This window comes from Pogoniulus pusillus, chromosome 15 (genome assembly GCF_015220805.1).
Source record: "Pogoniulus pusillus isolate bPogPus1 chromosome 15, bPogPus1.pri, whole genome shotgun sequence".
In the NCBI taxonomy this organism is placed as follows: Eukaryota; Metazoa; Chordata; class Aves; order Piciformes; family Lybiidae; genus Pogoniulus; species Pogoniulus pusillus.
The window spans coordinates 15,618,870-15,645,178 of record NC_087278.1 but is presented as its reverse complement, the minus strand read 5'-3'; the positions used below and the strand labels follow the sequence as shown (position 1 = coordinate 15,645,178).

Genomic DNA, 26,309 nt, shown 5'->3' with positions numbered 1-26,309 from the left:
AAACTCTCATCCTTGCTAGCAAAAGAAGGGTTGTGCTTACCGTGTCCTCGTTGAACTTCCCATAGCCCTTTAGGTGATGGCTCAGCCCCAAGCTCCTGCTGTGGAAGGGCTGTAGTGGACGTCTCCTGGGCTTGCCAAGGGGTTTCTGCTCATCCCTGCTCAGCAGGGCCTTGGCCGTGGCCTTACTGGTGGAGACTTCTTCCGTTACCTTCCATGCACCAGCGGAGCGGTGGCTCCCCTTTGAGCTCTGCCCAGGCAAGTTGTCCCTTGCATCTCTAGGTGGCCAAGGGTCCTCTCCAGGGCCCCCAGCTCCTGCCTGCCTCTCAGAGGTGCTGGCCCAGCCCCCTAGTGCCTCAGATGGTGCTGAGGCTGAGCAGAGAAGTACCAGGAGGAGTGCAGCAACCTTCAGTACCTGAAACTTCATCCTCAGAGCCTGACTTTGCTCAAATTTCTTCTACCCAGACAATGCTGTTGGAGGTAGGAGGAGAGGTAAAAGCTGCCTCTCCTTTCTGCTACTGCATCCATCCAAAGTAACTTTTATAGCACAGGGACCTAGCCTGGAGGCACAGCCCTTCTCCCCCCGCCCCTGCCATGTCCCACCTCCCTGCTTTCCAGCAAACTCTGCTTCTTGCATGGGCCTCGTGCCCCTCCTTTGTCATCCTAAATCCCCCAGCACCCTCCCACCACGACCACGTCATCTCTGCTCAGAGATGGGTACACACATACTGGCAAGCACAGGTCTTGGTGGGGGCTGAGGTGGAATGCTGCTGGTAAATGTTCATGTGTGGGAGGTGGAGAGAGAATGTTTAAGATCAAACCTGGTCCCTTCAGCATCTGAAAAGGCAGCTGGTATGTTTTTCATTTTGGCTTCCTAAGGTGGCAGCCCCCATACAACTTTGTGAAGAACTTGGTCAGTTTGCAGCTCACCCTCATGCCTTCTCATCTCTTTGTCCCATTTTAGCCAAATCTGAGGGCAAGGCACCAAGCTCAGAGACAAGGAGCTGCTACAAACCTGCTGACACTTGAAGAAAGACCCAGTTAATGCTCTGTTCATTGCAATGGGAGCTCGCTTATTAAAGAGCAGACACCAGCTGGGAGAGCTGTGCTAGAGCTGCTTTGGTTGGCTTTTGTGCCTTTAGAGATCACTTCCACCCTGAATCATTCTATGACACTATTTCAGACAGCAGTGATCTGCACCTCAGCCAAGGCTCCTCGCCAATGGGTGGCCTCTACACGAAACAGAGGGTGAGTCTGCACTCCAGGCTTACTGTGGTCACTGGCCTTACGTCTGGTGTGGGAATGGCTCAGCAGCCCTGTGAGACCCACACAGAGATCTCCTGCCACTCACCCACTGCCATTCCCTGTTACTCTCCTGTCTTCCAGTGGTGACCCTGTATAACATAAACACAGGCAGAGCTGGTGTCTTCCCACCCTCAAGTTTAATCAGATGCTGAAGACATGTGGAAGAGGTGTCTCTGGGAGGTAAGTTACACACCAGGTGAGTTAGAAGCTGCTTTCCATAGCCAAGATGGCTACAATAGTTAATTTTCAAAAGGCTGTAGATTAGACTTAATTAGTATAAAACTGATCTAAGCATAGAAGTCACTTGCAGAAAGAGTGATTTGCCATTGGAATGAGCTGCCTAGGGAGGTGGTGGAGTCCCCGTCCCTGGAAGTGTTTAAAAAGAGACTGGATGTGGCACTTGGTGCCATGATTTAGTTAATTAGATAATGTTAGGTAATAGGTTGCACCTGATGATCTTGAAGGTCTTTTCCAACCTGATTGATTCTGTGAAGTCCTTGCCAGTAAAAGTGCAAGAGGGGTTAAAGGCAGAGGGATAAACATGCAGCTCTAGCCTGGGGAAGGTCAAGGAAGCTCTGCTGTTTCTGTCTTTGCTATGGACTCACTGTGAACTTGGCAGAGTCAAGTCAACTGTAAACAAGGGCAGTGCTTCTCCTCCCTGGAAACAATATCCTTATCCTGAGCTTCTTCGATGGTAGCAGGAGACTTTGTTTGGGAGAAGAGGAAAGATGTGACTGAAGGGCTTGGTCCTAACACGCAGCGCAGTTAGGACTGCATGCCTGCTGCTGCTCCACTCCAGCCAGCCCCCTGTGGGAAGCTTTCTGTGTAAAGAACCCAGTGGCTTCCCAAGTGGTCAGTAACAGAGAAATGGTGAGAGAGCCTTGCTCTCCTTTGCTTCAGACTTGAGACTCCAGGCTGAGGAGGAAGGAGCAAGGGGCAGCCACCTTTAAAAGGGCACCAGCTTGCTCCCTGGTTCCCCCTTTTTGATGAGTCTTGCCTGCTTTCTCCAGGGGCATTGGACTTCAGAGCAAGAAAGTGCAGGGTTTAGTGTCTGGCTTGGGAAGACCAATCAGGTTGTCCTACAGTGTTATATGCCTGCCAGCTGCACCTTGCCAAGGGCTGTGGTTCATAGGACCTCTTGCACAGAAACCAGGACAAGAAAAGATGTTGCTACTGGGCCCACCTGAAGAGACATGGTTCTGAAGATTTAGTTGATGGCAGACTGTGATAACGGACAACAGTGACACAAGGTGCAAATTCCCTCAATAGGAAATCCAATAGGACTGGAGGTTCAGGGAAAGAGGAGTTCTGAAAGACCAGAACCCAGCTTTACAAATTTTCCCGAGTTGGGGCCTCGTCCCCTAAGAGTTTCCTCCAGACCAATGCAGATCTCAGTGTTCCCATTACACAGCAGGGAGATTGATACACTATCAGCAGGAAGTAGAGGAACCAGGCTGTGGTTGCTGAAACCCAGCAAATGAAAAAAAGAGAGGAAACAATGAGAGACAAACATAAACGTTAACAGTGCAATACAGGCTGTCACCAAATGCTGACATTCACCTCCCAGATGATAGCGTGCACTGAAAGCCTAAGTCCTCTGGTTAGCAGCCAGCTGCTCAGCTCAGAGCTCAAAACAGGGCCCAGACCCTGGAAACAGCAATGCTGGGAGTACAAAGAGATGATGAATGAGAAAGCCATGGTGCTCTAGTCCATCTTCCATACCTTCACCTCTGGCCAGCTCCTGCTTTTGACTTGCTCTTGGCTGACAGTGGAAGTGCTGATTGCTGGGGAAATAGGCTCGTAGGAACGGAGAGACAAGCTTGCAGCAAGCAGACCCATCCGGACACACGTATCTGTGTCATGTTTAGCAAGCATCCCTGCAAGGATTCCTGCCATTAAGCTGTGGAGAGACAAAAAGGGCAGTTAGAAACACTGGGGTAAGAGCTTCAATCTCAGCAACACAGCCATTGGTTCATAAGGGTGTTCATTTGGGCCCAAACCAGCACTCACAGGAGCAGAGCATGTCTCAGAAAGTTGTCATGAAAAGATTTTGGAGTTTGTATTTATTTTTACATTTGGAGCAACAAAACTGGGTAAAAATCTGACTGGATGGTCAGACCCAAAGACTGGTGGTGAATGGAGTTAAATCTAGTTGGTGGCCAGTCACTAGTGGTGTTCCCCAAGGCTGGGTCCCGGGGCCACAGCTCTCTTCAGTGTCTTTATCAGTGAACTGGATGAGGGGATTGAGTGCACTCTCAGCAACTCTGCAAATGACACTAAGTTGAGTGGGAGTCTTTATCTGCTCAAAGGTAGGAAGGCTGTGCAAAGGCATCCAGTCAGGCTGGATCAGTGGCCCAAGGTCAGTTGTATGAGGTTTAACAAGTGCCAAGTCTTGCACTCATGTCACAACAATTTTGTGCTACAAGCTCAGGCAGAGTGGCTGGAAAGCTGCTCAACAGAGAAAGACCTGGGGGTGCTGGCTGAGAGCTGGCTGAACATGAGCCAGCAATGTGCTCAGGTGGCCAAGAAGGCCAACAGCATCCTGGTCTGTATCAGGAACGTTGTGGCCAGCAGGAACAGGGAAGTGATCATGCCCCTGTGCTTGGCACCTCAAATACTGTGTTCAGTTGTGGAGCCTTCAGTACAAGAAAGACACTGAATTGCTGGAGCATGCCCAGAGAAGGGGAACAAAGCTGGTGAGTCTGGAGAACACATCTTACGAGGAAGGCTGAGGGAACTGGGGTTGTTTGAGGAAGAGGAGGTTGAGATCTTATTGCTCTCTACAACTACCTGAAAGGAAGTTGTAGTATGGTGGGAGTTGGTCTCTGCTCCCTCGTTACTACTGATAGAACAAGAGGAAATGGCCTCAAATTATGCCAGGGGAGGTTTAGATGGATATTAGGAAAAAATTCTTTCCTGCAAGAGTGGTCAGGCAATGGAATGGGCTGGCCAGGGAGGTGGTGGAGTAACTGTCCCTGCAGGTGTTAAAAAAAATGTGTAGAGGTGACACCCTGGGACATGGCTTAATGCCCATGGTGATGTTAGGTCAATGTTTGGACTTGATGATCTTAGAGGTCTTTTCCAACAGGATCAATTCTACATTTCTATGAAACAATGCCATTTATTCACACTGTATTTGCTTCTTTGCCGAGAGGATGAGTTACTTTCTCATTCCACCACATTTTCTTTTCTGCCCAGGAAGAAAAGAAAATAGTCTAAAGAAGGAAAGAATGTATTTTTTCCCTTGTTACCTAGTTACTCCATCACTTCTCTGCTCCTTGTTGATGCCTTACTGCGTTCCCCAAAGGAGTGTATGGGAAGAGAGGTAAAGTTCCCATAGGTATGTCAGAGGGGCAACAGACACAGCTGGAAAAAGAAAGGAGCTGAAATGAGGTTGTACATTCAGAGGTTTGTAAACTTTTGCTCTAGACTTTTACAGTTTCCCAGTAAAAATTATGTGAGTGCTTAGAACAAGAGCAGTCACTCACAGGTCCTCGCAAGGCACTGAAGAGGCCATCAGAGGAAGAGGATGACTGCCGTCTGCCTGGCTTGCAGGGGAAGGCTCTGTTGAGACATGACTACTGCAGGGTGGTGCTTGTGATTGATGGGGAAAAACTGCTTATTCATAGCTAAATGCATTAGTGATGCTGGGATGATGGGAAACTAGGGAAGGACAAAGGAGAAGTGAAAGAGAAGGGAAAAGATAATGATGTTTGAGAGGAAGAAGCAAGGACAGGGAAATGTGATAGCAGAGAGGATTAAAGAGCAAATCTATGGGGAAGGGGAAAAGATAACTCCTTTTTTTCCACTCTAATTACCTCATCATCTTTTTATCCATAGCAAAGGCAAAGAAGATTGTGATTTCCATAAACCATTCCATCTCTCAACAGCTCCAGAAGTTCAGAGTAAATATTTGGGGGAGAATCCCCTAGCAATGCTGTGTTAGGTTGTCATGGCAGCCAGGTGTCAGGAGCAAACAGCTGCTGCTCACTGCACACATGGCTCCTTGGGCTGCATTTCTGGAGAGCCAGAGTCGAAACAAGGTGTGAGGTGCCCTGGATCACTGTTCTGGGTGCAAAGTGCCCCCTGACCAGTGCTTCAAAAGTGCCAGTGTTTGGGAGGGCTGAGCTGTGGATGTGTTAAGAGCCTTGGGCTGTATGCTGCATAGTCCCTCTGAACAGGCTGAAACTGGGCAGCTTTACCAGTTTATATACCGAGTATAATGTCCTAGCATTTCCAGCCTGTTCTGGCACTCTTAACTCTGAAGACAAGTGTGCTGCTCAGTGGAGCAGCCAGGATGACCAGGAAGGAAAACTCTGGATGAACAAGAAGATTAAAAACTCCACCATGGAGCTGGAGACTTTGGAGAATGGGATTTTTAGATCAATGCTACTTCAGGGATGGGAGCTTAGCTTTCAGATAGCTTTGGAAGGGAAAACAGACTTCAAGCACACCTGTGTAACTCAGTGGGGGAGTTTGGCTGTGGCCAACTTTATCTCACCCTTGGTCTTCCTTCAAGCTTTCTAAAAGGGAAAGGAAACCCTAAAGAGATGTTTACATTAGCTCCTTAAAAATATTGTCTTCTGGTATGAGGTAGTTGTGTACCAAGCAGATGGTGCAGAAGGGAGGCTGTATCCCTGGAGGGGCTGGCAGAGGTTGGGAGCATCTGCTGGAAGTAGTGGGCAAAGCAGAGTTTTCTTTAGGACAGGCTGACCCTGAAAGGTTTCTCCCAGCCCCCAATGCTCTGCTGCTGCACTCACCTCGCACTTTGGAGAATACCAGCTTGCAGTTGCAGTCAACTCATCTCAGAGGTGATTTGGGACATAAGGACTGTGTCCTGGTGTTAAGTGGGTTAACTAGCTTGACAAGAAATTATTGGTTGGTCATAATTCAAATACTGAGGATGCTCTAAGTTTCAAAAAAAGGACTTTTTGTTGTGCCCACTCATAAAATAAAACAAAGAAGTGTGGCTACACTGAGTTAGCAGTGGGTTAGAGTAGAAGAATAAAAGGAAATATTTGTCACATAAAGCCTTTTGGTCTAGTCCAAGGCAATGAGAAGACAAAATCAATTATTGTACTGTATGAAGAAATAAAACCCCCTCACTACTATGTATAATTTCACAAGTTAACAAGGAGCATTAAAAATATTTCTCTGACAGGCTGAGAATTGATCTGTGGGGCTAGGAGTAGTACCTGCCATTTGCTACTCTTAAGCAGCAGGTTGTGTGAACAGCTAGGACAGCAATGCAGCAGACTCTTCTGAAGCAGAGGCTACTGCCAGAGGCAAATGCAAAACCCTATGAAATGCTTTCATAGGGCAATTTTAGCTACTGAGTGGCAGTGCCACTCTTCCATTGGAGCAGTGTGGAAGTCGTTAGCTAGTAAGACAGCTTTGATATAAGATGGTTTGCTTTCCATTTATCAGCTGAGCCCAGACTAATTCAGAACTGCTGAAAGGGTGAATATTAAAGAAAAGCAAAACTAGTAATGGCAAGACTGGCTTCCAAGATGTGCAGGGAGATATTTTTAGCATGCTTTGCAAGGAATCACAGTAACCACTCCTCTTCTCGTGTCCTTACAGCCTGTTCCCCAAGCAGCAGAATGCTGTTTGCCTTTGCAGTAGAATTTTAAAGAAATCCAATTAAAGGCCTTCCACTTTTAGCTGGAGAAGACAAATTGGTGAGTCATGTACCTGTCACCAGCTCCCGAGACGTTGACTATCTCCTCCCTGCTGATGTGGATGGCAGGGTAGTGGGTGGCGCAGAGGCTGGCAGCAGCAGTCTGCAGTAGGGGGAGAAGAGAAGTTAGTGTGAATTGCCCAAGCTGGTAGGGCCATGTGTGGCTGATGCCATCCAAACCTGCACAGATGACAAAAAAAAAAAGAAAAGAGGCAGTAATCTTCTTTCACACTTTGAAGGAGATCAGCAGTTTAAATGAATCTTCCTGAAAATGAAGCTTGCACTCATGAAAATTCATGTGGCACGTTGAAAACTAGCTGACTATAAACCCTGCTGCTAGAAGCCAGCAATATATAGACAACAACTTGGTTTTCTTTTAGAGCTGTGTGTTCCACCCCCAAGCACATACATTTGCAGTGATGCCATCTTTCTCAGGGCTACTGCCATGCCACCAGAAATAGCAACAGTGCTATATGGTCCCAGAAAAAAGCAACTGAGAGGTTCAGAGTTTGTCTTCTGTGACCTTACCTGCTTGTGGGCTCCTGGGCAAAGTGAGATGCTCCCTCCCAGGCTCTGGCCACACAGGAGCACACCATGAATGCCAAGTGTCACCACCACACAGCACAGGTGGGCCAGCAAAGGACGGGCCAGGGCCACTGCAGTCTGGACAACATCCTCCAACCTGAATGGCAGTTCTTCTGACAGTGAGAAGGAAAAACTGTGACAAAGCTTTACAGGTCCTCAGCTGGCCTTTTTCTGGGCTGGCAGCCTATGTATCAGCATTACTACTGATATTCACCTGCACTTCTGAAACATATTCAATGCAATTTTTTTTCATTTAAACCACGGGAAGCATGGGATTCTGCATGGCTAACCTTCCATACCATACCTCTATCCTGTGCTGAGAAAATCACTACTCATGGTACTAAGCACATGTCTCTATAGAGACCAAAATACTGTCCCGAAGCATGATTCCTTGTCTTAATGCTGCTGGATTCCCACCTGCATGTGTTGGGAGTATTTCATTTGTGCAAGAGGTGGTAGTGCTGGGACAGGTGCCCTCAGAGCATTGTGCTTCAGAAACGTTTACAAACTAGAGTTTGTTCCTGTTTAGTTGACAAAATGAGGCAAATGTGATCTCTGGTTTTGGACAAGGAGCTACCCCAGGCCTACTGTGCTCTCTAACAAATCTTCAGCCTGGCCTCAGCTGTACAATCCACACAGAGATGGCTGTTAGGTGGAAGGCACTGAGAGTGCTTATGAATCCCCACTGTACTATAAACCCATTTGTTGGAATGGAGGCTGGAACAGAACAATGCTCCTCTCCGGGATCAAGGTTATGTAAAGTGTGACTAACCCCTCTAAGCATTCAGTACCTGCTGGCAAAGGGTTCCCAAGGGTCCGGTTTATTGCTCTCAGCTCTTGCAGGTTGGGGGAAATGTATGTGAGCGCTTTCCAGCTGTCTGAGAGGAAGGGCTTAGAGGCCTTGTTCTCATCTGTCGGCTCATAGCACACTTCAAAACAACATCACAGTTGGTTAGTTAATTAATTACTGGTTCATGGCTACATCAGAGCAGGACACAGTGTAGAAGGCTTGTCATGGTCTGCACAGCAGGAGCTACAGGCGTCACCTGTCTCAACTTACACACTATTTTCCCCATGCCTGGGAGAAGATCTCCCAAGGATTTCTTTCTGGTGCCCAGACCAAAGCCTTCTGGCTCTGGGGTAATATAATTAGACTTCTGTTCTGTTGCTCCGCTTAGCTGGTTTTGGAGCCTCTGCCAGGTCTTAAGCATTTTGTTTCCTCCTTCAAGTTTTGCTTTTAAAAATGAAAGCATAACCCCAAGCACAACCTTTGTGAAGGGTGCCCATCAGGGGATGTATGTATTTAATGGGAAATGGGAGAGAGAGCCTCTCCAAAGCTGCTTGAGCACTTATTCTGAGAAGCAAAGTCCATTGCTGCTCAAACTGGCAGAAGCACACAGATTTTGTGCTTGCCTGGAGATCAAAGACAAGGAAAGCAGTTTTACCTGGCTTTCTGGCAATGCTCAAGGGCTACAGCACCTATGCTACTGGAAATGTGATTTAGTTGCAGAATGAGAAAAACTCATAGAAAGCAGAAATGTTTGGTTCATTTGAAAGAGAGTAACAGAGCAGACCAAGGACACACCATCAGACAGCAACTGGTGTCTTCAGCAACCAGCAGTGGAGAGCACTGGGGGTGTGCAGTGTCTTGGCACACACACTGTTAGAAGCTACAGGGCCAGGGCTGGGTAAGTTCTCCTTACCTGCTAGCTGATATTCTCTAGCTAGTTGGCAGATGTACTGAATAGTGGAAAGAGGCACATTTCCATCAATGCAAACTAGCGGGGCCTGGCACAGGTTCTCCTTGAACTGGGACACCTAGCAAAAATCCAGGACACAGAGTAGAGATAGCTTGTGTCATTGCAGAGGAACACAATGATTGCAGGCATGAGCCTAGAAGAGTGAGTCCCTGAGGAAAATGGAGTTTTCCATTTGCCTCATCTCCTCTCTTTCTTCTCCTTTCCCTGCTTCCTACCATCAAGAGCTGGACTCAACTGGCAGGGCCCTTCCAGTAGAGGAAGATAGTTACTGGTCCTCGCTAGACCACCTATGGGTCAGTCAGAGACCTACAGGGAATTGGAGTGCTACTATTTAATGTCACCACAGGATTCCCTGTGCTATGCCTGGCTTGACTATCCCTTTGCTTGCTGCATGTCATTTAGATGTCCTCTGTGCACAATGCCTCTTAAGACAGGTGCCTCATTCCTAAATCCTGCTGAACCACATAGGGATGTGGGACAGTGGAGCAGTGGAGTGGGGAGCTGCTCTTCCCTCCTTTGGTTCTCTGAGGCTGAACAACTACTGTCTGAATGCCAGGCAAGTGTTATATCCACTCATGCTGCATCCCTCTCATGTCTCTGATAATCCTGGTGGAAAAAATGGCTGCCAGAATGCACTGGTTCAGAGTTTCCACTGGTTTTAACTGTTTCATAAAGCTCAGAAGAATTAATCTGTCAGGTAATGGCTTTCTGTGTCAAGGCTTGGGAGAGGCAAGGTGGGAGTGGAAGCAATGACCACGTTTTTCCCTGGGATGTCTCCACCTCATGGGGATCCTGGTGGTAAGTAAATTGCACTTAACTTCCACATCACTGTCAGTCATGAAGCACAGGCTTTTGTTTTGTCAACAAAAGAATCAGCCAGAGGGTGGGCTGATGGGGCTTGGCTTTCACTGAATCAGTCCTTAATTACTGCTTCCATTAGTCATTAGAAGGTTTGAGCAGCATTGCATGTTGATACAACTCAGCTTGCAGAAAAAATGGTGATGGTGGAGAGAGACTGAACAGGAAAACTTGCTTTAACCAGTACTCTGTCCACTTATTGATACCCTTAGGACACCAAAAAATATGTTAACTGGGACTGGTTAATGAAGAGGATTCTGGCCTGCATGCCAGATGATAGTAGTGGCAGGTACAGAAGCCCCATCTGGGTCAGCGGCAGCAGAGTGCTGCGATAACTTGGCCATGCTGCTATCTCAGTGGCCTACGTCTGGGTTTAACTTCAGGACTTCCCACGTTCCCTGCACACACCCACTCCCTGCTGGTACAGCTTCACCAGTTGCCTTTTGTCACATGTCCACACTCCTTTCCAGAAGAAGAAGGTTACAAATCAGACAGTATGCATACGTATTGCTCCGTTATCTGCTGGTGGATGTCCATATCTCCCAAGCCGATGCTGAGCTCCCCACCTCTGGTGACCACAGCGCAGTAAGTGGCTGTGCTCTTCCCCTCCAGGTGAAGGATGGCACTCATGTCCTAAAAGAAGGAGGGTAGTTATACATGGAGCGTGTTTCTTCTCCCTGCCATAGTCACCTTATCCATTCTCTGTGCCCACCTAACCAGTGGCCCAGCTTGTTGTTCTCCTTTCAACCTCCTGTCTCTCAGGATGAACAGTTCAGGGGTATCTCAGTCTAAGCAGTGCTGGCAGACAGCTAGTTTTTAATGCTTGCAATGTAACAAGTGCCACGGATTAAGGAAACACTTTAGTAAATGACAGGGACAGCTTTGCTGTGCAGGTCTGTAAGTTGTGTTTCTGTCGCAATGGAAGAGTGGTCTGCAGCCCTGCCTGCTCCCATCACCTGCTCCCACAGTTAGTGTGACACTTCAAAGGGCTGCCAGTATGCTGGCAGGTGTTGGTGGCACACTCCAGCCAGCAGTTACACAGCCACCTCGCTGACTGCACGGCCTGATTTTGAGGGAAGCCTTGGAGCCACTTTTGCAGCACTGTGGCAGACGTAGCTCTGAGGAGTCCTTTCTTTGTGTGCCTTGTGAATGATCAGGGTATTTCTTGAGGGCAGAGAAGCACATCTGCCGCAGCAGTCCACAGGGAAGCTGCAGGTTTTAGGGACAGAGGTCCCTCCAGCACTGCTGGTCTGTGTCTGGTTATGAGCAAGAGTTGTTTGGTGGTGGCTGGACAGTAAATTCTGGTTATGAGCAAGAGTTGTTTGGTGGTGGCTGGACAGTAAATTCTGGTTATGAGCAAGAGTTGTTTGGTGGCTGGACAGTAAATTCTGGTTATGAGCAAGAGTTGTTTGGTGGTGGCTGGACAGTAAATTCTGGTTATGAGCAAGAGTTGTTTGGTGGCTGGACAGTAAATTCGTCTTCGCCTTGGGGAGCGCTCAGCCTGATGCACAAACTGCTGTGCTGGGTGGAGGAGGCACTATACAATTGCTGCCGTGAAGCCTTTTTAAACAAAAAGAGCTCAGGTTCTTATTGCTTCATTTACTGAGTTGCCTGGGTAGCCAGATGGAAAGCCCTGATTGCTCTATTTGGATAACACAGCCTTGAGGGCACTAATAGGCCTTAGTGGCCTTGACTAGCCTCACCTGGGGGCTACAACCCCCCACCCCCGGTTTGTCTTTAGCCCTGTCTCTTCACCACAGAAATGCCTGATGCTCTTAAATAGGCTTGCCCTCCTGGCTTTTCCTGCTTTGTGGTGGTTCTGCTCTGCCTTGCTGCCCCCAACGAGTTTCTGCTGCTCCTGGCTCCCCGACCTTGGTGGCCAAGCTCCTGCTGAAGTCAGGTATTCATTCCTCTGGTGCAGTTAAGGGTGCATGCAGCAATTGTGGGGAACGCTGCTTCTCCAAAGTTGGTTAGTGTCTCGCCTGGGCTATCAGTTCCAGGTTTTGTCTGTCTTATACTTTACTCAAGACAGTCTGATTTAGGCATTTCTTTTCTACCATTGGGGTCAGGGTTTACATAGTCTGTCTGCATTTAGGTGTTACTAGAAATTTTCATGGCTCCTTCTGAACTACCTCTCTTTCTCCTTCCAGCATCTCCTCCTGGAGATGAATTCAGACCTCATGGTTCAGACTCCAAGTAGTACACATATCTAGCCTGTGTCATGGGAGATGGCTCCTTATCTTCTAATTGTCTGCAACTAGAAAAACATTGAGTTATTCCTATTCTTAGCCTGATAGAAGGTGACTCTTCCATCTGCTACTGTTGACAAGAGTTTCCCCTCTATGTAATCTCATCACTTCCATGCTTCTGAGGTGCCACTACTGTGCAACGTACCATGTGGTGACAGCAGTGCAGGACAGATTCTGAATGTTCATCCTTCCCCACAGCTGATAAAAAGAGAGGAGCCCATTCAAGACGACTTAAGCAGTCTAAAAAGCCAATGGAAGCAAAAAGATACTAATAAATCCATCAGAGTATTGTTAAAACAGTGACATCCTGTGCAGGATCAGTGTCTGTAGGAGAGCCCTCTCCTGGAAAACCTAATGCTGGTGAATCTTTGTTTACACACCTCAGCCTGCTGCAAAGGACTGGCTGGGGTTGAGTGGGGCAATCTATGTCTGCCTGATTCACCACCACCAATTCTCTGGATTTCTTGGAACATCTAGGAATGTAGTTAAAAAGAAGGGGGAAGGAAGTTCTGTACTTCCCTGGGGTCATTTCTCCTTTGCCATTACAGGCACATAGACTTTCTGTGCACAGCTCTTTCTGATGCTGGCCTTCCCACACAGCTCTTCCCACCATGCTGTCTTACCAGAAAAACTGAATCCAAAGGGATTAATGGGAGACTTTTCCCCCTCTCCCTTCAAGTTATCACAAACTATACCTCACTAGGTGCCATGAGTGGCGTTTTTTCTTCAAGCTTCTCCATTTATAATCTGAAGTTATAGATTTGGGAAAGGTCAAAAAAAGCCAGGATAAAGCTAAAAGTGTTCTGTAATCTGCCCCTGTTAATTTTAATACTCAAATACTGCTCTGCTGCTGCTTGGGGGGTAACGTCAGGTGCAGTGTGATTCCCTTCCTGCTGCCAAGGACTGTAGCCCTTTCTCTTCTACAGTAATTCCTGTGCCTCGGTTTCTTTTGTGCATGCTACATGGATATCATCTCTGAATGAGCTTACACCTTTCAAATTCTTGCTCAAAACACACTTCTGTTACAAGCTGGTGTTAATTCAATGCTGAGGGACAGGCTGTTCAGGAGTCATTGGAGATAACTGTGCCCTTGGAGAGCAATGTGCCCTTCTGGCCAAGAAATGGGATCCTGGAGTCTATTATGAGTGTGTCCAGCAGATCAAGGGAGGTTCTTCTCCCTCTCTACTCTGCCCTGGTGAGACCTCATCTTGAGTATTGCATTCAGTTTTGGGCTCCCCAGTTTAAGAGGGACAGGGATCTGCTGGAGAAGGTCCATTGGAGGGCTATGAGGATGATTAGGGGACTGGAACATTGCCTTATGAGGAGAGGCTGAGGGACCTGGGGCTTTTTAGTCTGAAGACTGAGAGAGGATCTAATAAATGTTTATAAATATCTGAGGGCTGGGTGTCAGGATGGGGGGGCAGGCTCTTCTCACTTGCTCCCTGTGATAGGACAAGGAGCAATGGATGGAAGCTGCAGCACAGGAGGTTCCACCTCAACACAAGGGGCAATTTCTTTACTGTAAGGGTCACAGAGCACTGGAACAGGCTCTCCAAAGAGGCTCCTTCTCTGGAGAGTTTCAAGGCCTGTGTGGATGCATTCCTCTGTGATCTGAGCTAGATGGTATGGTCCTGCTCTGGCAGGAGAGTTGGACCTGATGTCTCTGGGTCTCTTCCAACCCCTGACATCCTGTGGTCACTGGTGCTTATTTAGCTCTGATTTGGGATCACTGTGCTGTATGTCAGTTAACTTCATATTTGTGGACTTTTCATGATCCCAGCTTCCTTCCCTTTTATTTCTTGGAATAACCCCTGCCTTTTTCAGGGGGTCTTCCCACTGGTGTGTTGCCTAACATGTTCCAGATCTTAACAGCAGCCAGGAGATTCAGCTTATGAAGAAATAGCAAGAACGAACCCCTGCCCACAGGCAAACCCAAGCAGTAGGCACCTGCCAAGTTTCTTCCAACGCCGCCAAAGGTTCGTCTTACTCTTCCAGCATTTGTTTGCCCACCACCCTAGAAGAATAAATTGTTAATTGGCAATACTGGGAGGGCTGCTTGGCACAGAACATATGTCTCCATCAACATGTGAAGTTGATATTGCCAGAATGTAGGGCAGCAATCAGAGCAGAAGACATTGAGCTACCAGAATGAGGGTGATACAAAGTTCTACATCCATCTACATCTGGCAACCTTTGACTACAAAGACCTTTTTGCTAGGAAGGAAGATCTGTTTGATCTTCCCATGCATTGCTAATTTTGGTCTCGCTTACTAAGACCTCCTAGAAGAACACTAATGAGTGTTTCAGTCAATATGAGCAGCTCTCTGAATCTACCTGCTCACAATGGCACTGGGACTCCAGAACTGCTGATCCAGACCTGGTAGTTCTGCAGCTACCTTCTAGGCCTCTTAGCTTCCCCATTAAGCAGTTTGGGTTCTTTAATTTTGATCTTTGAAGACAAAAGCAATAGATTTTATCTGTGCTGCCCCTGTAACTTTACTCACAGAAGGATTTGTCCCAGCACCCTACTTTTTCATTCATCCTTCTCTTTCCAGAAATCTCCCTCAATCAAAAATACCTTTTTTCTCCACCTGTGTGGTTATCAACTTCTCATTTCTCTTAGCTCTGTCTTCCAGTCTTCTGTCCACCTGTCAGTGTGTCACACTTAAATTGTTGGACACAGGCAATCCCTCACCTCTCTCCTCCTAATTCTTCTGACAGAAAAGTTACAACAGTAAGTGCTCAGAAGAATTTGGGCTTCATCTGACTATCAAATCGTTTTGAAGTCCTTGTTTCATAAAATCCTGAAACATACTTTCTATTTGTGAAGAAAGCTTTCCATTGAGAGTCCTAACAATCTTGACAGTTCTGGTTATTTTGGAGCTTTCAAGAATATGCTGTGCATTTGAGTGGCAAGTGCCAAAGTGTGTGCATGCCCACAGCTCCTGGCTTGGACTCTGTGCTCCATGTTAGCCTAGGTGTACCAGCATACTCCTGCACGTAAACATTAACATTGCTTGTAGACACTACTATCTATCCTAAACAAGGAAATGTGCTTCCATCTCACAGTGAGAAATACTCTGCTTCCAAGTGATTGCTGTTCTTGGGTGTCCTCAAGCTCATACTGGAGCTCCCCAAAGACCCCCATTCTTTCCCCTCGTGAAGCTTTACATCTGCCCTTTGCACACAATGCTTCAGCCCCATGACTGTGAGAGGCACCCCACCCATCTAACTATGTTCTTTTATTACTCTCTTCTGACCTTCAGACTAGTTTTATTTGCCTTGACTCTCCCCACTTGTGTAGTCTGTAAGACTTGGTGCTAACTCTTGAATCCTTTGCTTTTCCCCTCTGGCAGTTCTCCAGCTGCTCAGACCACCTAAGCAGAACTGTCTGTGTATAAGCAACCTATGGCCTATGTCCATCTTTCCACCACTTGTCACTCCTCATTAGCTCAAATGCCCCTCTTACATTTGCTCCTGCACCCTGGGATGCAATTTCCATCTGCAACTGTTTCCTGTGGAGTGCTGCAGAATTTCAGAGCACTGAGCTTGGCTATTTAAGTTCTGAAGCTCACTATCCTTAGTACAAGCAGCCAAGGGAAAAAAAAAGCCCTAGTCCAAAGTAAAAAGCAAGGATGCTTGTTTAGGCAAGTCAGACATGGCTTTGAACGCTGCCCCTATTTCAATATTAAAAGAGGGTACTAAATGCCATCAGTAATGAGCACAAACTCCATTTCATGCTGTTTTTCAAACCTGCTGCCTGCAGCAATGCTGGAAATACCCGCGGCATGCTGGGCTTTGCCCAAAGGCAGAGGTTCAGGTTTTCTATGCCAAGCCTTGCCCTAAGAGCAGATTTACCAGTCGTCTCATCAAGAGACCCAGCTGTGGGTGACCTCTGCTGTAGTACAACCCTACAGGGCCTAAAAGAAATGAAAATGCTAAATATGTCTTTAAAGGAGCAGGTGGAGGCAGCAACAGAGAAACTGGCAGCCTGCTTTTGAAGAAAAATTAATGGTTGGCTGCTCATCACATCTTGCCAGCTCAGCTGGTAACTCCAGCTCTGAGCAGCCCTCGTGTGTCTCCTCTACACTCTGCTCTGGCAGGACTGTTTGAGATGGGAGAACTTAGATGCAAAGGGGTGTGCTGAGATGATTTGAAGTAAGACCAGGCTGATGCTTTCTGGCAATGTTTCTAGGATCCTCTTCCATGTCCAAAGATGTTTGAATTCCTACTGTAAAATAAGACTCTACTCAACTTATGGGTATCCTGAGAGAATCACAATGCTGCTTCCAGCACCATTCTCTAAGCAAGAAAGTACATCATTGTCTGAAGGTCAGATAGTTGCTTAGAAAGCACTTTACTCCTGGACAGCTTCCCAAGCCATGTGAGAATTGCAACCAGGACAGCATACAGCTACTTTCTTACTGCGACAGATGTGAGTGGTGCCCTCACACTCTATAACAAATCCAACATGCATAAAGGGTGGGACCTACTAGGTGCTGAGTCCTGTGAAAAAACCAATCTGTTTCTAAAATCATAGAATCAGTCAGGGTTGGAAGGCACCACAAGGATCATCCAGTTCCAACCCCCTGCTATGGGCAGGGACACCCTACCCTAGATCAGGCTGGCCAGAGCCCCATCCAGCCTGTCCTTAAACACCTCCCTGGGCAGCCCATTCCAGGCTCTCACCACTCTTATGGTGAAGAATTTCCTCCTCACGTCCAGCCTGAACCCACCCATCTCCAGCTTCACTCCATGCCAAAACAAAGCGTTGTAGAGTGCCTTTTACTCTGTGCCTAGCCACAGTTATTGCCAGCAGGAACATTTTGGCTATCAGTTACCAAATCCTACTGCAGCTTGGCATTTGGGTAGCTGTTACAGTGCTCCATCAGGCCTAGGCATTGCTGCTATACAGAACAGCTAATGCCTCACTTTTCACACAACATCTGCCTTGATCTTTTCCCCTATCAGGTGTTCCCAGCAAGGTTTATAGCAGCCTTTTGTCCCACACCATGCTATGGGTGGTCCAGGGATCTGCCCTTGTGTCTGACATGCCAAGGAGTATCTGCCCACTCTTGGAAACAGCTTAGCTCACTGATAACTGTCCTGATAACAGAGAGTGAGCTATATATGTTATGAGATCACAGCTGAAGCAGTTGAAGTTCTGGTTTAGCAAGCCCTCACAGCTGATGCCACCATTTGTGTCACCCTTGATCATTATAACACTGTTTAAAATATTCTGTTTCTTTTAAAGCATTTTCCCCCTTCTTTTTCTGGGAGCTCAAATCGTTTATGACCTAGGAAGTGGTCTGTTTTGTTTAAACTGTCAGTACTACTTTGAGAGAAGTTTTTTTTACCATTGTGTGTACTCTGCACAGAGACTCTTGCTTCTTTCCCTAGTGAAGACAGTCCCAGGCAACAAGTCTGGCTCTTACCTGAGGATTTCTCCCTGCAGTCTGCCCCCGAATGACAGGTTATCATAGCATAGTAAGGTTCTCTGTTCATTGCTTCTAGCTCTTTGCGCACATGCTTTGAGAGTACCCTGGGCAGCTCTTGCTTCAAAAGAGCTTTTTGGGCTTACAGACTGCAGAGGCCAGAGTCATATGTGGAGATTAGAGGGAAGATATGTTGCTCTGTTCCTGTCTTGGGTGCTAGGGATGGTGACTCTCAAGACAGGAGCAGAGTTGAACAGTACATATCACTCAATCACTCACCTAGACAACACATGAAATAACACAGTAGCACACCTCCCAAGCCCGTGCACATACAGACATGTGGATAACATGCATGGATGCCACCCTCCCCTTCACCCCGTTTCACTTGACATTCCTGTGAAAGCAGCTGGAAATGGCAGTGGTTCTAAGAAAACAGCTACAGATACAGTACCAGGATGACAGGGTTCTGCGCCTTGGCTATAAAGTCAACGTTGATACCTCCAATCACCACCTTTAAGAGGGAAGAAAGAGGTAAAAAGCAGTTGGAAGGACCTGAGGAAAAAGTTTCCAAGTCTTATTTGCTTTTCCTAGTAATTTTCTTCACTGTGTTGAAAGCCACTTAATTTACAGTGTAGAGGCCTGTGCTTATTTTGGGTGGGTGGACACAGGCCTGTAGAATCCCAATTACAATCAAAAGCTCCTGTACACATTGCTTTCTGGATTGTGACTGCTCATAGTCAGCCCCAGCACAGTGGGTGGGATGTCACTGTGTACATATATGGATGCTGGCAGTTCCTCTGTGTGGTGATAGTCATAAGAAATTGCATGGGTCTGGTCATGTCAGTGCCCTTGGAGCCATCTCTCGAGACAATTTCTGAGACAGCAGATCTCAGAAACTGTATTAAAAACAACCAACAACAACAAAATTGCAAACAAAATCACACACAAACAAAACAAAACAAAAAACACAGAGAAAAAAAAATAGGGGAAAAGTGGACAGAAAAATGCAGTAATTTTGTGCATGCTCCAGGAGAATTTGCATGCAGTGACACCTTACAGATCTTGTTGTCCTACAAATGCAAAAAAAAAACAGGCCAGCTCCACAAATAGGAAGTTTCCAGCTTCTTTGGGGTCATACTGCTAGTTTTTCTCATTTCATCAAATGCTGCTGAGCTATTGCCTCTGGAGTCACTGCCCTCTCTTATGTTGATAAATCCCATTGCAAATGAGATTCAGAATCTTTTTTCAGCTCTCTAAAGGCTGCCTAAAAGAGATTTCCTGTAAATTGTGTGGCATATACAAAATCCAAGACCAAATAGAGTATTAGGGTTAAAATGGCTCTTGCTTGGGACACATTGTACCTCTTGTAATTTGGGCAGTCATGAGCAGGGGGCAAACACAAAGAAATTTATAACACATGTATGGATAAGCAGCTCAAAATATCTTCCTCTACCCCCTTCCAGGTCTACCTCTGCAGTCATGAGTTCCCTGGCACTGAGAGGCAACACAGCTGAAGTTGTATGTAAGGGCACAGCAAAAGGTGACTGAAGTTTTAATGGATTTGATGATTTCAGATTTAATGGGATTAGGCCACCATCAGTGTTTATTCTCTGTAAATGTGGATAGGAGAAGAGGATATTTATCTGCCAAGAATAAGAAGTACTAAAAAGAGAATGGCTGACAGTGTGAAGCAGAAAGATTGGTCTCTGGCTGAGTCATCTTTTAGTTTTGGGAACAGATACAATTTTATCCTGTGCTGTCAGCAGAGAGGCATTAGATGGAGTGCAGCAGGGGACTCACTGGCTGAGGTGGGGTTGTGTCCTCTCGTTGAGGCAGGTTTCTCTTCCTTCTGGCTTTCTGTAATTTGCTGAGGGCCACTGCAATGCAGCTGCCCACTCTGGCATTGTTCTGGATCAAAGCAAGGTCTGTTTGGCACTTCTTTAAGGAAAAGGAAAGAAAAAATACCAGCAAGATCAACGTGTCACAAGCCTATGTAGGAGCTGCCTAGGAGGAGAGAGCAGAAAATACAAGCTATGAGACCTGATGGGCTTGATCTTTCTTTACTGTAATCCTTGGGGATATATATGCTGGGTTACAGCATCACATGCACCTCCTGAATTTTTTTTTTCACCTTCCACCCTCTGTGGCCATGGAGAGGAAACCTATAATCTCCATCGGATAGTTAGGAACAGCAACAGAGGCTTCACAGAAGGAAAAAACAAAGGCAGCAGCAGTGTGATGTGCAGTGCTCTGTGAAGCCCAAGCACCTTCTAGTGTGCAACCCCTCACAAAAAGGAGTCTTGAGACTCCATCACAAGCAGGATCAGATGTGAGGGATGTCTTTGGGCTCTGGACTACCTGCTGTCTACACTGCCCTCCTGTTTTTAATACAAAAGTGGTCAAAGACAGTAAGGGTGCTCCTGAAAAAAAGCAGGATGCAGTCACTGAGCTCTCATCTGCTGCAGATCCTGAAGTGTTGGCCCTTTGCTAGACTGTCAGTTAAAGTGACAGTGTTTTCCACCAAGTGCTATCAGAAGAGATATGAAGTACACTGGAGTACTTCTTTTTTCCCCTCCGTTCAGTAAAAGGATACTGGAGTCCAATGATTTTCCATCAGTTAATTCACTGATCTTCTGTAACAAAAAAGGGGTCACTTCTTTGCCTGTGATCCCTTTGGACCTGGAAATGTAAAGAAAATTACTGAAGATGAGGACCGCTGCTAGCAGATAATTTATCCCCATAACCATGTAACATAAAAATTCCTGTAAGCAAGCTTCAAGTTAGATAAAACTACAGCTGAAAGCATGTTGTGGGCTCACCCATGCCCAAGCTTAAGCTGTGCTACGACACCTGCAGCACAGTGTCCCTGGAGTTGTTTCCTTCCCCAGCACCACTGGGTGAGAAAAGGCTAGGGCTTAGGTTGCACCTCACCTGGCTTCACTGAGAGCTTGCTGGGTGGCTTCTTCAATGACCTGGGCTGAGGTAGCTCGCTCCTGGGGACAGGGCACTGCTATCAGCACACCACTGTTCAGGCCTAGACCCAGAGCACTCGCTGGGAGATAACAGGCAGATTGTTAGCAGGTCTTTGATAAATCAAATGTTGAGGGAAAAGGACAGGGGAGGGTGGGCATGGGGTGAAGGAATCCACAAAGCTCCTGTTCTTTGCTGTGGGAAGAATGGGATCTTTTCTAGCTAACAATTCATTTACATCTGCCTATTTCTTTTGAGTCTGTATAACAAAGCATGAAAAGATTACTTTTTTTTTTTAAAGAAAACTTACTCCACTTCTGATGGTCTAGAAGCTGCTTTGGTAAGCACATTAACACGCTTGTTACCTCTTCACCGGCGTGAACAAAACTTGTGAGCATGCCAAGGTGGCTGCAGCTAGCTAAAAGACTCGCTGGAAGGACTGAGCTTCCCTGCTCCTTTCTGTTTGAAGCACTGAAGCAGGAATGGGGGAGCTGGGAAGGCTTGTTTTTTCAGGACAAACTCTTCTCCAAAGCTAATGCATCATCCAAGGCAATTTTTTTTGTCCCTCTCTTTTCCAGGGTCCCACAAAGGTCTTTTCCTTATGAAACACACCAATGAGTTCAGCTGCCTCCTCTTCATCCTGGACGTGATATGGTGCCTGAAAGCCACTCTGACGTGAGAAGAAGGCTGGGAACTCCCTTGACTGTCCAAAGGCAGCCACGCAGACTCCCTGAGTCTCCTGCAACAGAGCCAGGGAGAGAAGCAGGTGAGCAGTGGAGGGAAAAGGAATCCACTTTTTCCTTCTACTCATCTAGAAACTGCATAAGGTGTGGTTGTTTTTATAGATTCTGTTCTACCTCCCAGATGTTTCAAAGCAAAGAAATAGACATGGTAACTGGTTAGACTAGCTGAAATCTAGGCAACTGGAATCTAGCTTACTGAGCCATAGGAGACATGCACATCCTTTGCTTGTGCTCAGAGCTGATTAAAAGCCATGCAGATGTCACTGATGCAATAACAAGTCTATGGTAACAACCTGTGATGTGAAGTTAAGTCATGAGCTGACAGGAATACAAACAAGTTCTGTTTGTGACTGAAAGGCCTTGACTTGGGTACCTCAAGTGCTCACCCTGGTGGTTTCCAACACATCAAGCTTTAAAAAGTAATTTCTGAAATTATCTTGATTCTCATTTTAATTCTGATTTGACACTATTGTTTGATGGATCTAGCTTGCTGATCCATCAGTTCCTGAGCATTCTCCCAGAAAAGCAAGTCTAAAGCATGGCTAGTGCTGCCTTTAGCTTCAAATGGAATACCTACTGAAATAGCTGCAGCCCCATGGGCATGGACATATTTATGTTAGGGAGCAGCCCAATGTTTGTACAGCCCCAGGCACAAAAGAACTGTAAATGTGGCTTCACATCCTCTCATTTCTAAAAATCTTGGGCTAAATATCTGCTCAAACATAACTAGGCATTTTGTACAACATTATCTGCTTTTGAAAGCAGCCCATGCTACCTACCAGATACTCCAGTGTCCTGCCAATGTCAAGGATAGACTTGACTCCTGCAGATACAACAGCAACTGGAGTTTGTCCTAGCTCTGTCAAGTCAGCACTCACATCCAGACCTGTCAAGGGACAAACAGTCATTGTGTTGTAGTCCAAGCAGATATGATCTGCCCTCTTAAAGAGCTTTATCTGCCTGGGCTGCCACTGCCTGCTTTTGTAACCACACAGGTAAATATGACACAGGTCTTTAAGTTGAAAGAGATGCTGACAAAAAAGAAGCCACATGACTTAGGGCAGAAATGCAGCCTTGCACTGCACCTCTCAGCTCTTTGATAAACACATGCAAAGAATTGGTCTTACAAAAAGCGAAAGTGTTCTACAAGAAGAACAAAGTTCAAGAAGACAGAACATAACTCAAGTACATTTTGATTTTGGTATTGACACCACTGGCAAAAAAACAAAAGGGCCACAGTAGCTTGGGAAACACTCTCATCTGGAGTTTGTATCGCATCTGAAAGGAATGGCATCCAGCAGGGCAGTGCACTTCTGCTATGCCAGCAATATATATGGGTAAGAAGAGACAACGTACCTAAAGGTCACAAACTATACTGCCAAGGCTGGGCTGTTTTCCAAGAGAGGAGCACACACCTCTAACACAAACTAGGGCCTAAGACTCTTTTGTGGTGAGACTCCTGCTCAGATGAGAGACAGAGGAGAATAATGTAGTGCTCAATAGCTAGTAATACCAGCTTACCCAGGCATTACAAAGGGAGAGACACAGTCAGATTCTGTCGCACCAACAACCAATATCCATACGAGCTTGTGAAAGCAAAGGATAAACACAAACTCCCACCCTCTTAACTGGCCAGTGCTCAACAGGAGCATTCTGAAGCTTCCAGATAGGAGATATCAGGGAGAAAAAAAGATAGTATGGTCAAGAAGAATGATTACTGCAGGATAGACTAAGAAAAAGACTGACTCAAACCAGTGATAACACAGAGAAAAAGAGAATGTATTTTCTTACTGTTCTCTCCTCCTCGATGGACACCTCCTAAGCCACCTGTCACAAACACAGAGATTCCCACTTTGTGTGCAGCAATCATTGTTCCAGACACAGTAGTGCCACCAGACAAGCCCTGTCAGAGGACAACCAGTTGCAGTCAGCACCCTGAGTGGCCCAGAGAATACCACATGCAGGCAGCTGTGGTTGTGGTCTATCACACAGCAATGTCACAACAGCCTGCTGTCACCAGCTGACGAGTGAAATTTGGGTACAATGTTCTGTTAGGCAAAACTGCAAAAGAACCCTTGTCCCTACTATGTAAGCTGTTCTTGCCCCTGTGAAGGCAAAGGCCTTCATTTGCCAGGGCTTTCCAAACAGAATGCTGCACAAGCAGCTAGGGTCACCTTAAGCATTGTGCTCCAGATGGCCTGCGTGTCACACAGTTTACATGTAATGTGATGATGCCTTATCATGCCAATAAGAATATTCTTAGCCAAGAGCTCATAGCTTGCCAGGCATTCCAGAAGGACTTCTCGGGAGGTGTATTTAATGGTTGCTATTCCCTTACTCTGTATTTTGCCTCTTACTGGTAAGCTCAAACATGGTCCTATCTAACATCACTTTACATGATATTTTCATGAGGTTTAAAAGCCACCTGGCTTGAAGCTGGAGAGCACTGTACTACTGTTATAGAAAGCACCACAACAGAAAGCCTGCATACCATACCTGGCTGAGGACATAAGGAAGATCTCTCCGAGACACTTTAACTGTGTTTCTACTGCTTGCCAAGAACTCAAGTTCCTCATCTGTGAGTCCCACATGGATATGACCTCTTAAAATACCTATAGTGGCTGGCACTGCTCCATTTGTTGTTACAACTTCTTCCACCTCTCTGGCCATGCTAGAATAAGACAGGACAACAATCACAAAATTAATGAGGCAAACATTGCAAATTTCCAGTTTAATACAGGTTTTGTGATTTCAGTGAAATTCAGTTCCTCTTCTGCATCTTACTAACGGCAGAAGTCTTTGTACTTGGAGTTAGAGAAGTGCAGAACTCCCATTTTGAAGACAGCAAAGTCCTGAAATTTAAGACAAATTATGCGATTGGTAAACAAATCTGTTTGTACAACAGACTACTGAAAACAGATCCTCTCAAAAGAACACTTTCTTGTATCTATTACCTGTTATTTCTCTGAGATCACAGAGCTTCACAGAATTCACAGGCAGTTCTGGTCCTGCTCAAATGACCAGGCTGTATTGTTCACAATACAGGCAGTTTCACAGTGTTGTTACTCTGTCTAAAAGCTGCAGCCTGAGGATACTCTAGGGCTGCAGATCAGGTTTTTCTAGGCTTCACAAGTTTTATTCTTGATCACACTTTTTAAGAGCAGTGGCTTCTCCCTTTCTGAACTATCTGTACACACTCTAGGCTCAAACTAACTTGAGTTAACTGCTCAAAGTACCTCCTCCTCAAATTCAAATCTTTGAGCTTCATTTTAAGATAGCAAAATACCGGTCAGGTTAAAAGCAAGACAGCAGATCAATACCAAAACCTTCCTGCATTTTCTAGAAGCAAGGATAGACAGGAAAGTGCAATGATTTCTGGCACTGAACTCAGTGAAATGCAAATCTACTGAACATCAATAGCCAAGGGGTGGAGATGAGCTTTTTTCCTCTGTGCAGGGCACAGAAAGCAGTAAGGGTGCAGCAGCTCTGACAGTAGATGCTCTTAGTGGTGCCATGGAACAGATTTCACTATTGTGAATCTGTCCTTTTTGCATCACAAAAGATACAACAGAAGGAACTGCAGAGCGTTTTCCATGTCTGCACAAACTATGCAGCTGAAAGTATTTGTGGCCCTGTCTTAGAGCAAGGGGTGACATTATCTGCTGCCGTACTTTAATGGAAGCCAGAAATCGAAGGTGTTGGATAAGGAGCTAAGCAGCTACCCCGTGTGTGTGATTTAGAACTCCAGACATAACTGGTTTACATCAGAGATCACATTCTGTGTGCCTAACAACTGGACATCTCATTTTCTTTTACAAAAGTTTTGGGTTGACCAAGAACATCAATACTGATCCACCAGTTACATGCCTCATTCTTACAACTTTGTTTAATAAGGAACATCAAAATCCACCACCTCAGATTCTGAGGATAGGCCATGCCATGTGTAATGATGGTGCTTTCCAAAGCTACAACTGGTTTCCTGTCCATTAGGGCTTCCTGTACAGAGGGATGAATCTTGAAATAAGCACCTGAGGATAAACACAGAAAAATGAATTATTTGCTTGGGTATTTGCAGTAACTACTGAGCTCTTTTATTAAAGACAAACTGTCAGTATCACAATAAATTTATTCTCCTTTTCAGCTGTTCTTTAGGGTGAATTTACAAATAACTTCACAAAGACTAAAGCTGTGTTTTATGTCAATTAAATATTTGCAAAACATCTTTACTGTTAGTATCAATAATAATCCTCATCACCACCGAGTGTTCCTCTGCCATCATGTTTGCAGCTCAGTTGTTACTGACTCCAGTAACATCACTGTGAATAAACTGAGCCCTGCAGCCATGCCCAGGGAGTATGTTTTCAAAGAGTGGAAGTACCAAAGATACTGTAATAACTCAATATATTATAATACTATCATGCATAAAGACTATTGTTGCTTTTTTCTTTGCTTCCAGAACACTGCCAGCAAGATCCCTGCTGCATTCAGATCAGAAAAATGTTTTCTATCCAGGAACTGTTTCAGAATATACTACTCACCATGCAGAAATCTTCTCACCTGGGTGGTCCCACGCACCACAGTGGACACATGTCTTTCCAGGGTGTAAGTTATCCTCCTAATCATCTTGTGCATAAGGAAGGTCCTGAAATAATAAAAGTCAGGTAAAAAATAAAAGAGTAATTTAGCAGTGACGTGACTGTGTTAAGCTAAATATATAATCTCTTGCC

The 26,309-nt window shown here is 46.0% G+C and overlaps 1 protein-coding gene and 1 long non-coding RNA gene across 5 annotated transcripts; one reads left to right on the top strand and one right to left on the bottom strand.

The window, feature by feature from the left end:
- The first annotated feature begins 1,028 nt into the window (after positions 1–1,028).
- Positions 1,029–26,273, top strand: LOC135181956 (uncharacterized). Of its 3 annotated transcripts, XR_010305024.1 has the most exons (6): positions 1,029–1,245; positions 1,384–1,482; positions 6,886–6,983; positions 19,333–19,409; positions 21,418–21,605; positions 26,039–26,273. It is a non-coding gene; the product is annotated as an uncharacterized LOC135181956 (long non-coding RNA). The 3 variants fall into 3 exon arrangements; XR_010305025.1 differs by lacking the exons at positions 1,029–1,245; positions 1,384–1,482; positions 6,886–6,983 and adding an exon at positions 11,977–12,085; XR_010305026.1 differs by lacking the exons at positions 1,029–1,245; positions 1,384–1,482; positions 6,886–6,983 and adding an exon at positions 14,269–14,410.
- Positions 2,799–26,214, bottom strand: LOC135181955 (uncharacterized). 2 transcript variants are annotated; one of them, XM_064155502.1, is made up of 18 exons: positions 26,121–26,214; positions 25,493–25,610; positions 24,079–24,253; positions 23,374–23,485; positions 22,362–22,468; positions 21,452–21,578; positions 20,801–20,921; positions 20,463–20,548; positions 19,670–19,794; positions 18,321–18,380; positions 14,382–14,448; positions 12,580–12,674; positions 10,690–10,818; positions 9,271–9,385; positions 8,359–8,496; positions 7,511–7,680; positions 6,997–7,085; positions 2,799–3,202 (listed from the first exon to the last, which is right to left on the bottom strand). In XM_064155502.1, the coding sequence occupies exons 1-18, from the start codon at positions 26,212–26,214 to the stop codon at positions 3,007–3,009; spliced, it is 2,124 nt and encodes a 707-aa protein (XP_064011572.1). In that variant the 3' UTR covers positions 2,799–3,006. The 2 variants fall into 2 exon arrangements, with proteins under 2 accessions (XP_064011572.1, XP_064011573.1); XM_064155503.1 differs by having other exon boundaries at positions 25,496–25,610.
- Positions 26,274–26,309: the final 36 nt, after the last annotated feature.